Source organism: Dermacentor silvarum, chromosome 9, assembly GCF_013339745.2.
Source record: "Dermacentor silvarum isolate Dsil-2018 chromosome 9, BIME_Dsil_1.4, whole genome shotgun sequence".
Taxonomy (NCBI): Eukaryota; Metazoa; Arthropoda; class Arachnida; order Ixodida; family Ixodidae; genus Dermacentor; species Dermacentor silvarum.
Window position 1 is genome coordinate 94428073 of NC_051162.1, and position 13105 is coordinate 94441177.

Here is a 13105-nt window from a genome sequence, read left to right on the forward strand (position 1 = left end):
GAAGAACATTCTGGACTACTGTTTTGTTCCATAGTAACACGAAAGTCCATTTGGTCAATAAAGTGCTGTTACAAATTGTATGTGCTTTTATGTTGTCCAATTCCATAGAACGTTTATATCAGATTATGCCCTATATCAAACTGGTAGGTGCTTTTTGCGAGTTCGATATAACCGGGTCTGACTGTAGTATTGCGGTAGATAGATATGCAATAGTTTGCTATTGATCGATAGTTCTGCAATTCTTGGCTAGTGATATCCCAGAAATTTTGTGATAACTGATCATCAATAACACATTGTTCACGCAATTGTAACAGGGAAATGTCTCAAAATGTATGTTTCAGTGCTTACGGGCGGTAAGTCGCATGAATTCACACTATCGATTGGTGTGCTCAATAGTACTGTCAATGTGAAAGTGCACTGCGAATAGTACTATCAATGTAGTTCGATAATGACTAAACTATCAATAGTACTATAGACAGCTCTGAAACGCTACACAAAACACTGCAATCTTGCTTTTGCTGGTTTCCATGTTGCAACCCATACCAACTTGCCCTAGCATATTACTCTTCCCATTCAACTTCACACTGCAACCACATCCACGAATGAATTAGGCCTCGGAGCCCAGCATGGGCACAATAAACACACATCAACATCATCATCAGCCCATCGTATGTCAACTGCAGGATGCAGGCCTCTCCCAGCGATTTCCAATTACCCCAGTCTTGCCCCAGCTGACCCCCATCTTATATGCCTTCAAATTTCCAAATTTTATCACACCACCTAATTTCCTGCCATCCTTCGACTGCGCTTCCCTTCTCTTGGCACCCATTCTGTAACTAATAGAACACCAGTCATCTACCCTAAGCATTACATGTCCTGTCCAGCTCCATTTCTTCCTAGCATACTTCCTTCTCATGACCAGGGTCCCCTGCGTGCAATTGAACACGCTCAATGATGAACACGCTCTTGCAACCGATTCTAGGGGCCGACTGCCAATCACGAATTCACATTCTCATGCCAGGCAACTGAACAATACTTTAGTCTTACGCACATGTGTGTATACTGACTGGCGCACGCGTGCGAGCACTGACCTCATGACCTTGAGGTAGCCCTTGGCAGCTGCCACATGGAGAGAGGTGGCGCCCGTCTTAGGGTGCACCTTGTCCGGCACCCGGTTGTTGTTCAGCATCTGCTTGGCGTCCTCCAGCATTAGCCGCTCCTCCTCGTTCCGAGCCGCCTCGCAGTCCACATCTGCGTGCACAGGCCGATCAGCCATCCGAAATCCAGACAACTGGCCATAAAGATCCGATGTGCTGTTGTGGTTATCGCAGTAGCGCACCCAGGATCTCTGCCAGGAGGGGGGGGGGTGAATTTTTGTGGGGGAGGGGGAGCACGTACTCTGCATAATATGCAATTTTCTTGCTTTAGCCAGAGGACTCCAACAGCGAATAAAATGCCTAATAATTATAATAATATAATGACACCAAGGACGATGGCGATGTTTATTTCTTCAGCGTTTTACTCAAAGCAATTTAAATGTGAATGAATAAATACAAGACAGGGATAGAGCGTTATTGTTAATCACAAAAATGCGACCTCAAGCCACCATCTGAATTGTAATGACAATGTGAACGGAGCATCGGACTGGTGGGGCTGGACGCGTGGGGGTGGGGGTTAACTCGGCCTCAGGGGGGGTTTACAACACCCGAAACCTCTCCCCGTCTGTGCGCCACTAGGTTATCGACATTCGAGAGCAATGCGAGTATACAGAAAGAAGTAGGGGGGGATATGATTGTATTCCGCTGGATTGATTAACTGACTGATCAGTTGATTTACATGGGGGATAGTACATATAGTTGGGCAGATTTTCGCTGCTCTTCAAGGCAGCCATCATGTACAAATGGTTCTTGCTTGAATATAAATGTAACTAATTTGATTGCTTGATTGATTGATTGACTGACCCACAGCTGTGCTCAGTGGCTATGGCATTCTGCTACTAAGCCCAAGGTCGTGGGTTTGAATCCCGGCCATGACGGCTGCACTTGAGTTGGTGTCGAAAAGAATGCTCATCTACTTTGGTTTGGTTGCATGCTAGAGGAACCCAGGCGGTCAAAATTAATCAAGCACCCTCGACGACGCACCTTATAACCGACAGCGCAGTTTGGTGATGTTAAACCCCATAATTTAGATTGGTTGAATGACTGACCCAAAGACAGAAAGTGCGGTTTGATTTATTGGTTGAGCGATTTAATAATACATTGACCGTAGTAAGACAAAGTGCAGTTGATGATGTGTCGTGTTTAATGGCGCAAGGGCCCGCTATGGCCAAAGAGCGCCAGATAAAGGGCAGTTTCATTGATTGATTGATTGGTTGGTTGGTTGGTTCATTCATTGATGCACAGATAATGTGAACAGAATGTGCCGAGTTCAGTCGAGAAAGATGTTCATTGTAAAAAAGAAAGAAAAGGTGCAAATAATCAGCCGACTCGTTTGTAGCAGTAAGGCGGAAAGCGCTCGTCCTGCGTCCTTGCATTTTTGTGTTGCCGTCACTTGCCGCACTGATCCAAGGAATACCTCCCCCCCCCCCTTTGTTGACACCCTTTCCTTTCAGCCTGCGCCACATTCTTGTTCACGCTTTTCTTCCGGCTTCAACTTCGCCCTGCAGCATACCTTGCTGTCAAACAGGCCACCCCTCCGCCCTTGGAAGGAGGAGGGGGGGGGGTCACATCGCAAACCCTCTCTCTCATGAGGGTATGCTTCAGCCACAAGGCCAGGGCCTTGTGGCAGCTGGCTGCACGCTGGTGAATGCCAGGAGGTGCGCAACCGTGGAAACAATGCACCCTTCCGCTCGGTGTTCGCGACGTAATAAACAAGGGCGCAAAAGTAACGTGAAAAAGCTAGAATATGAAGAAAGTGCCCCTGCAGCGGCCTTCTGGCGGCAACACCCTTTCGCTGCCACATGACACGCGTCCCTCACTGCCCTGACAACACCAGTGACACCAAGCAGGAGACCGTCAGATGAATGCTGAAAAATTGAGTACAGAAGTATGCAAAGAAAAAAAAAGGAAAAAAAAAAGGAGAGGGGTGCCACCCATGTCGTGAGAGCACAGGAGGGAAAGGGCACGATGCACGCAATGCTAACCAGAGATTTCGTTCGCGACTAGTTGTCAAGTTATTCTTGGCGAAGGAGGGAGAATGCGTGGTTGTTGTGTGGGTGTGCGGGGGAGGAAGAGGTGGGGGTGGGGGGGAGTGAAGCCAAGAAAAGGTGCCAGAAACCAGGGACATTCTTGACGGGGTTGAAATGAGAGGGTGGAGTACACGGAGGTAATTGAAATAAAATTTACGTTAAATTCCAATTTGACTCTTTGTTAATGAGAAGTAGGGGGTTTAAGAGAAGGGAGCCACCAATAGGCAATACAGAGTGTAAAATACAGAAGGCAATACAGAATATACATTCCACAGCAGTCCAGTGGGTTACTATAGTAATGCCATAAAGGAGGGCCCCGGATTATTTATGCTCCCGTGGGTTTATTTACCCTCCTGTGTCATAGATGAGCTGTGTTCGTCCGTGCGCTACTAGCAAAAATGGCCACGGATGAGCTCGGCACTTCGATGGCACATTTACTTTTCTTAGTTTTAATTTTCTAGTCAATTACACTTTTTAATTTGCTTTCTTCAGCTTCACTTTTACAATAAACGGTAGGGATTCTGGTAGAAATAAATGCCTAAACTATCGTCTACATTGTTCTTCGTAAATTATTTCACATTACAAAAAAAAAAAAAAAAAGATGGCCATTTTTGGGTCAGAAATCAGGATAATAGCACGGTGTGAAAGGGGTCATGTATTTAAATTAAGCCCATGACTGGAAAAGTGGAATACACTGCCATCTTCGTTATCACAGATGCTATTCGTCTCATTAAAAGACCAACTGCAACAACATTTCACTTTATAACAAGCAATCCTGACAAAGCAGCAGGACTGGCAATTGTCTAACGCTCTTGTCGATACAATACTAGCACCTTAGCAGACGACGCATGCATCTGGCGGTTGGCAGCTGTGACACAAATCTCGGCACATCGCCTCCGTGATTTTCAGCGCACCACCGGTGCCACCTTATCTCCGAAGTCATGCAAAGGAGCTGGGTAGGTTCTCAACATTTCCAAGTTCTGCGAGTGGTAATCGCAGCATCTGTTTGCGTTTTATAATTTCGATATCAAGAACATCTGCCTTTTATAGCTGCTCGTGACACATCCGCTGGTACTATTTCAAACGTAACATTTTGCACAGAGGCTGCTACGCTATATCTACAACTTTTTATGAGCTTTTTATGAGCTCATATGAGCTTTTTATGAGCTCCAAAATTTTGTCGCACTTGACCATTGCAGTAAGTAAACAATTTGCTTCAATTGCCTCAGCTTGGTTTCTTCGGAGTTGGTTATTTTCTATCTGATACTCTGATTTCTATATTCCTTTTTATTCCTTTCTAGTGTATTTATGTTTCCTTCTAAATTTTTCTCCATCTGTGACACATTGTATAATTCTGAATATTGCACTGCTCATTTGTATCTTATTTTGATTGCCCCTCCTATCTCTAATTAAAATTTAAATTACTTTGCAGGGTTAGACTTGCCAATACCATGATCTGATTCTGAGGCACGCTGTAGCGGGGGCGAAATCGCATTAATTCCGACCACCTGAGGTTCTTTAACGTGCACCCAAATTTAAGCCCACGAGCGGTTCTACTTGTCGCTCCCATTTAAATGCGGCCTCCGCTGCTGTGATCAATTCCGTAACCTTAAGCTCTCTTCTCTTAATGTATATACGTATATACCTTGAGGGTACAATAAATAAAATAATTTAGCAAATAAGTAAGCAATTGCGCATGTTTGCATTCTGCCCTACCAAGGCAGGGTTACAAGGGTTGGAAGTGAAGCCCATGACCTTGCGCTTGGAAGCAGAACGCCATAGCAACTGAGCAACTGCGGCACGTCAGATGAACACACAGTTTGGTGGGGCTGCAGGATGTGCAAAGGTTACAGAAATCTCGAATCTCGGCATCTAGGCACTCACTGAGCCTGTCAATCTCGGCTTGCAGCAACTCCTCCATCTCCTCAGACTCGGCGATGTCAATGGGCAGGTCACCATCGTTGTTCACTAGGGAGACATCTGCTCCATGCTCAATCAGGTACCTGCACAGGATTTAAAAAACTAAAGATTATGCACATCCCACAAATGCAGATCCCAGAATCAATGTCATGCACAGCATTTTGCAGGTAGCTGACTATCCAGCATCGTTGGGGCTTTGCAATTCTTTACCAGATGGACTAACACATTCGTGCAAGGCAAGCAATTGTGTACGTGACACGGGTGTGTGTGTGTGACAACAGCAAGACAATGACAATAGTGTGACAGTGACGCTGCAGAGTATTAGGCTGTTGTGCAGGGCGACCTAGATTCAAGCCCACTATCGAACATCCTTTATTTTACAGTGAAGGGGCAAAAAATGCTGAGATACAGGAACCTACCTCGAACCTACCACGACAGTAACCTACCACGAGTAAAGCCCTGTTATGTTAACTTTTGCATGTAGTAAGCCCCCACTTCAAAGAGTAACAGTAAGAGCAATGCGGCATTCACACTGGAAAGTCACATGACCAATTAGGTTGCGAATGGGCACTTTGGTCAAAAAGCTACTGCTTAAGGTCAGTTGCTCGCAGCTCGATTTTTCAGCTCTGTGACTGGAGGTGCAAAGCAGCTGAGCCAATGAGCAGTGCACAAGCAGGACATCAAGGTACGCCCATGATTAATTTATGTAGTAATGGCGCGAACGAGCGGGCGCAAATGGCAAGCGTTTGTTGATGTGAACATTGGTCATACCGTGTAGCTCCTTCCCCCCCCGATCCACCGAACGACCTTTGTCAATTGCCAATGTGAATGCCACTAAGTCTAGACTGAATTCCTTTGCCTTCTACGTAAAAGAAGAAAAGGGGGGCTCCATATCGTTAACAAAGTCAAATAGAGCAAATATAATAGGCACTGTCTGGTTTGTGATGCAATTAACAATTAAACCCTTCTCCTTACTGCTATTAATAGCAAATGCTTACCAGTTTGCAGTCATCATAGGAGTTTGAAAGCAAAGATGTTGGTTAGACAACCATAACTTACATTGTGACTATCAATGCTGTTATTCAGTCAATTCATGCTGTCTGCAAATTGGCAGAGCAGAATTCCATTTGATACATTAACAATACATTATTAACGTAAGCCTTCTTAACAACTAAGTATACTTTGTGAGGACAGTAACCCTTTCATCCAGATCTTATAGGAAGGAATAAAAATTTCTTTCAGAACGGCTAAATGGGCAACTTGGCTCAGACAACAATACAAAGAGGCTTCGTTGGTGCGTCGTCTGCAAGGGACACACTGACATGTCCGCTTGCAAGTTCGCAACCAAGCAAAAGCCAAACAACACACTTTACCTGGCCACACTGACAAAGCCACAGGAGGCCGTAGCATGGAGCGGCGTCCAGCCCTCGTTGTCGCCGAGGTTGAGGTCACACCCATGCTCCACAAGGAACTCCACCATCCCCATGTTGTCATCGATGCATGCCTGCAACAGGGTCAACAATGAAACGCATGCTGTGGTTAGGAAAATACTAATTCTCAGTGAAGCAGTAATAAGTGCGGAAAACAAAACACAACAATTGCATCCAGTGCACAAACCATCACATTACAGTTTGCTGGAAAGCATCAACAACATATAGACGACATTTTCAGCAAAAGCACAGCAAACCAGTCGAGGTGGAATGCTTCAAGTTACAGTAGCGCACAAAATACTGACAGAAAAAGATCAGACAAGCACTCAGCCTGTCCCTCCCTTTCTGCCTGTTTTCTGCACTGCTCAAAATACAAATAAAAATGGAACAGCTTCTGAATTATGTTACCAGGAGCTGCCCCTTGATGGCCCCAAACAATGGTGACTCTTACAGTAACTAGTATATTAATAGTGAATCAAATGGCCACTGCAAGTGCAAAAAAAAAAAAAACTGTGCATTCCTCACAGTCCCTGTAGGATGGGAAGACTTAATGTCAATGCGGGCAAGTGTCGTTCCGCGTTATGAGACGCTAAAGAGAAAAATAAAAATAAAAAATGGTTTGAGCTGTGTAAGTAAATTACCCTTCCACAATACCAGAAAAGCCACCCTGGTGGCAATGACGCCATCAAAATTCCTGCCCCAGCTAGCTGTGAAGTCATGAATTTGGTGCCCTCTGCTCAAGTCTAGTTAAATTTTTATCAGTAAAAAAAAAGTACACTACCACACAGTATTCTGAAAGAGCCGAACACTTTGAACATAGGAAGCTTCAAGAACTTTTAATGAACCAGAACAACTGGAATGCGAAAAAATACTTAGCAATCAGTGATTATCACACTGACGTAATGACCCTGGAGTTTTGCATGAAATTCAAAAAATGAGACTGACCGTCATTTTCCCTTCTAATAATCAATCTATACTGTGAAATCAACGCAAGTAGAATTCTTCAAGAATACCATATCAATCTAAACTGATTCAGTGTTTTTGTTTAGTGTCGCTTTAATGTCCTTTGCAGGCAACCAGATGAGAACTCAGTCATTGCAGATTGTGTTAGCTTCATTTAATTCCTGCTCAGTCTACTTGCATTAATTAAAACTTCTAGAGGGCCACAAATTTCACTTTGAGTTGTCAAGAGTTTGGTATTCGAGGCCGAACAAAACAATCCAAAACACAATTTTTTTCGTTATTACCAATACAGATAGCTCCCCTTAGGTGTCAATTCTGTCAATCGAAATTTTACTTTTCAGATATTCCTTTCATCATCAACATAGTTGAAAGAATGTAGCAGCAAAACATGGTAAACATTTGAGAATCTGCAACAAGTTTTACTCAGTTGACAGATGCCTTGTTTGTTCATTGAGTTTACAGATACTGTAAATGCTTTAAAAGCTTAAAATATATGTATGGTAGCAGAATTGAACAAGAAGTTTCAAAAGCAGTGCAACCCGATTATACTTAGGCATTTCATTAACATGCCTCATATCAAACAATGCTATTAAAACAACAAAAGAACATGTTACACAACCATATATGTAACAACAGCACCAGCAGCTGTGCTGATGTCTTTTTTGCAATCCTTTCTTTCTTCTCGTTTTTCTATCTCTCTTCTTTTTTATTTCCTTTAATTTTTTTAGTGCACGCCAGTGGTCACAAGGCAGAATTTTGTGGCGCAAGTCAAATCAGAAGCGTTTTGAGAGGGAGCTTTAGCTCGGGGCTCCTATCAGGATACACGTGAACGGAGAAATCGTTTTTCTAGGCAACCACGGCACGAAATGTGATGAGGTTTGTTGGATTTGAAAGAATAAGTGAAAATGTAGTGACTGTAGGCAGTAGAAGTTTTTAATTAGGCCATCAATGTTTTGAAAAAAAAATTGTTGAAAGTAAAATTTAAAAATTCTAAAAACTGACGCATCAAGTTTACAGCTCTGTAACAAGCAGTAAAAGAAAAAAAAAAAGAAAATGTTATCACAAGGCTGCATACTGCACTTAAGGCATCTAGAATGGACAAAATTGATGCATCATTGGTCGCTTTGAATTATGGCACCGATTTACGAGTTGACCTTTTGCGAAACCCTCTTAAACATTGTAACAATGTCAGGTAGGTTGTAAATCCATACATCACATTTGTTTGCCTGAGATGCTCTAACAGAAGCAGTTTACAGAACTGCAATATTTGTTTTTGCTGCAGAGTTATGTAATTGTAAACATCGTGCTTCAATTTTTTGTAAGGCATAAAAGTCTTGGGCAACTTTTCTAAAAAAATTCGAGGCTGTAAATTGACATTCTGCTTCCTAGAGCCACTATAAATTAACTTTCTCTCAAATTCAACAGATTTCATTCAAATAGTTCCAGCAGTTGTCTCATTAGAACATTTCCATGTTTTACATTTAATGAATGCGGAAATTCGGAGTTCTCCCCGGGGCTTAACCTTTTAAGTCTCAGTGCATGCAATTGTGTACACAAAGATAGTGCATCAACAACAAAAGCGTTGATGAAAGTAATGATAGTTGAAATGTTTTGTATATATCTTGAAACCCTTATGATTAGAACAGTGCAGCAAGTTTGAATAAAAAGTGCTAAATGTTTTAGTAAAACAAGTGGGTGTTTCACTGTTTTTTGCTCGATGTCATTATGTCCCCCCCGTAAGTAGCAGGCTTACTTCTTTCATTGTTTTTCACCAGGCATTACTTTCAAGTTGCTAGATAGGTGATTTTCAAGCCTGCTGGACATGAAATCATTGATGCTATCATATTTCACGTTCCTGTAGCGAGTTTTCCCATGGAGCCCACATTCTGCAAACTTGACAAAAAATTGCAAGAAAATTCAAAATTCTTAATCTATTCTGTAGCTGCAAGCTTTTAATGATTCTGAAGACGCAAGAAATGCGGTGAAAGTAAGTCTTTTTCAGTCAACAAAATTGATCAGTGCCTGGAAGGGTTACTAATGCCCGTATTATCAAACGCAGCTTAACTTGAATCCGATGCTAGACTTGGTCAAGATAACGGCTGGCATGAATGCGTTGCAGCAAAGGCAATGATCATCTTGGGCCCGTTAACACCAGGACTTATCTTCACAAAGCATGGGCTTCAAGTTGAGGTGCACTTTTGAATACGGGAGTAAGCTTTCTCTTAAGAGGAAGTTTTACCTGAAGTCCACATTCTGCAAACATAAAAAATTGAAAGAAAATTCAAAATTCTTAATCTATTCTGTAGTTGCTTGTTTTTAACGATTCTAAAAAGCCATTCTTCTCGGCGTATATTGCACCATATTTGACGTTTCTTGCACTAATTAAGAAAATGTTGAAATCTAGCGACAGCAGGGAGCCACAAATTTGTCATTTAGCTCGTGTACTCAGATTTGTGTGCATGTTAAAGAACCCCAGGTGGTCGAAACCAATCTGGAGCCCTTAACTACAGCGTCCCTCTTAACTCACTTTGCAGTAAAACAAGACATTAAACCTTGCAGCTTCAATTTCGAAATTGGCGCATTACACGCTGCTCTGAAATACACTGCCAACTGTTGAGTAGGAACTCTGGTAAAACGTCAACGTCGTGCCAATTCCATGTACACTGTAAACGCGTGTCTAATTTGTACACGTTAGATGCTCCAAAGATGCATTTCACAGAAATGTGACATCTCTTTTTATTGCAGAGTTGCGAATTTTTAAGCTTCCCTGTTTAATTTTTTTTTTTTTAGCTTGCCTATTTTCTATTTTCAGCAACGTTGTAATATCTACGAGGCTCTAAATAATAATTCTGCTTCCTACAGTCGTTAGAACTCGGCTTCCTCTCCTGAATGCAACAGAGTTCATTCAACTCTGTTTGGCAGTTGTCTACTGAGAGGACTTCTGTATTTTGCATGCATTTGAAAGAGGCAACTGGAGTTGGCCCTAAAGTAGAACGTATTTGGCAGGTGTGAGTACATTTGTGGATTTGGTGCCCGAAGGACATGTACGACTAGCACTGGACTATGGAAGACATTATTGAGTCGGTTCACTCTTGTGGCAACTGGGTCGATGGTGGCATTTCGTAGTGGTATCCGTCAACATGCAAAGCAGCTAGAATATGAGGGCACCTTCACTGCTCCTGTCTCACAAGTGTCTTATAAGCTCTTTTTTTGACATGTACCATGCTCCCCAAAAGCCCTAAAGTCCGAATAAATTTGTATGCACCCAAATCCTATCTGCCTTTATTGCACTGCCTCAAAATGCATTCAAGAGGCAGTTGGCTAACCAGTATCTCGAGATTTTTTTTTTTTTTATGAGCACAAATGTACTACAGGGTACAACTGCTGCACAACTGTCTAAGCTAAAGCAATCATAACACACTCAGTGGGCTAATCAAAACTTCAAAACTCGTTTTTCGAATCATAGGACATTAAGTTAACTGTACCAAACAACTACTGCAAAACTGTTCTCATCATGAGTATATCAAATCAAAATCAGTATCATTCCCGATTTTATGCCACTACGTTGGAGGCAACGAAGGCTTGCTGCATGAGCATCCCTCCCCCTCATTCTGCACTGGAACCAGTCAAGTGCACTTGTCCTGTACGTAAATTCTGCACGTGGCCCCTAGAACAGTAGCGCAGTAGCACAGAGCTCCCGTGCAACCACGATGCCTCGCAGAATGCACAATCAAAAAATAGCAACCAGCCCGACGTCCGAATCAACCTCCCCAACGACCCTTCAACAACGCATTCGCTTAAACAAACAATCACTCCGAGCCACGACAACAACTTCCTGATCCCTACCCGCTCAAGGCAGCAAACCAATCAACGAAAGAAGGAAACAACTGAACCACGCAGGGGCAGGCGTTACACACAAAGAACACAACCCCCTTCCTTCAGAAGCCAGCTTCCAACTCCACCCGTTCCTTCCTGAATCGTCAAAGAGCAGCCCGCCACAACCGGCGAAGAGGAGGCCGCCGCATGCGACAGTGGGTGGCGGCGGGGAGCATTTCATCATCCTCGGAATAGCAGGCCCGTCGGGCAACGCGAGAAGGTGGCCTGTGTTTGCACGAGCTGCCGCCAGGGAAAGAAGGGGGGAGCACGTGTGCGTGCGGAGAAGCCTGGCAAAAGCCGACACGATACGGCGCCCGAGGGCCATGCAGCCGAGAGGGAAGGAAGGAGCAGGGGAAGCATTCTAATTTTAGCCGATCAGACTCCCCCAGGGGTGGGGGGGGAGGGGGTTGAAGAGAGGGGTGGGCGCGAGCCCGGGACGAAAAGTGGGGAGGGTCTCAGCCCACCGGCGGCAGCTGAGAGAGCAGTGGCGCGGCGATGTTTGGCCGCTGGGCCGAGATACCGACGCTGCCACTACTGTTGCTGCCGCTGCCTTTGCTGCTGCTGTTGCCAGCGGCCCGAGCCACCGTGATCTTCACGGGAGGCTGCCCTTCCTCGACGAATTCTCTTTCACCGTTGCGAGTTTCTCGTCAAATTTTAACGAGCTGAAGTGTGCGTTATGCGTGGCTTTTTCCGTAAGGACATGCAGAGGATGGTGTAGAGTGCCATATACACCCCCCCCCCCCCCACACACACACCACACGCAAACATAACCTTTTCTTCAGCAAGGAGAAGAGAAGGTGAAAGAAAATTGTCATCCACCTGATAGTGGCACGAAGATGCAAAGAAAACCCCTACGAGTTCCCCACAAAGAAAGTTGAGTAGCTTTGCACTGTTGGAGTGGACGACAGTTTCCTTTTCATAACACTTCCTCTGCCTTGCAAACCGCCGCAGAACTGATTGGAGAAGCGAAGATGTAGCCTCGTCATACAAACACCCTTTGTCTCCTCTTTGCACGTAGTCACAATACATTTTTCTTTTGCATTAGAAGCAAAACAATAACAATGCTCACGCAGTCACTGCTGGAGATCGGAGGTCATGCAGTTGCATCGGCGCAAGAAAGTCGAGAATGTTGAAAAGCCTGCTTACTTTCCTTACAATCCCTTCAAAATGACACATGGTGATAATCCTCAACTGCCGCCCGAGTGTTTCACAAAGTGTGGAGTGATTTCCAATTCCTTATTCAATATGCAGAGGGAATCAGCAAGCCGACAATGAAGACGGCGAATAAATCAAGGCAGCAGTTTGCCATCCTTTTTGATGCACACCGTGCAGACAAGTTTCATCGCACTGAGAACTCTCAACCTGCGCAGTGTGCAGTTTGCTGCATGTTGCAACGCTGCTTCTGAGCATTTTTTTTTTCCCCAATGAAGCCATGCTGCCCTCTCACCCACACTCAACAGTACAACTGCAATAACAGCCATGATAACTTCCCTACTACTGCTGCTATCAGAAGCCCAGTCAGGCATACTGTCACCTCCAGCACCATGACAATCATGCTTTCATCGTGTGTTGTTAGAACTGCAAATAAACTACACTACTACAGCCACTATTACTGCTGCTAGTGAATGATATAAAGATATTCTGGGCTTAGGTGATGCAGTGCACCTTCAGCAAGGCTACCAGATAACTATATTTTCTTATCTACTGCAACAAGGGGCAACAAATACTG

At 44.0% G+C, this 13105-nt stretch overlaps 1 protein-coding gene across 6 annotated transcripts in view; it reads right to left on the reverse strand.

The window, feature by feature from the left end:
* Window positions 1-13105, reverse strand: part of LOC119463364 (protein phosphatase 1 regulatory subunit 12A-like) — a 107762-nt gene that overhangs the window by 75644 nt on the left and 19013 nt on the right. For all 6 annotated transcript variants that reach the window (XM_049656310.1, XM_049656309.1, XM_037724182.2 and 3 more), the window contains exons 2-4: window positions 6481-6611; window positions 5072-5190; window positions 1092-1251 (exon numbers count right to left, since the gene is read on the reverse strand). In XM_049656310.1, coding sequence (XP_049512267.1) covers window positions 1092-1251; window positions 5072-5190; window positions 6481-6611 — 410 coding nt within the window. The remainder of the gene's footprint in view (window positions 1-1091; window positions 1252-5071; window positions 5191-6480; window positions 6612-13105) is intronic.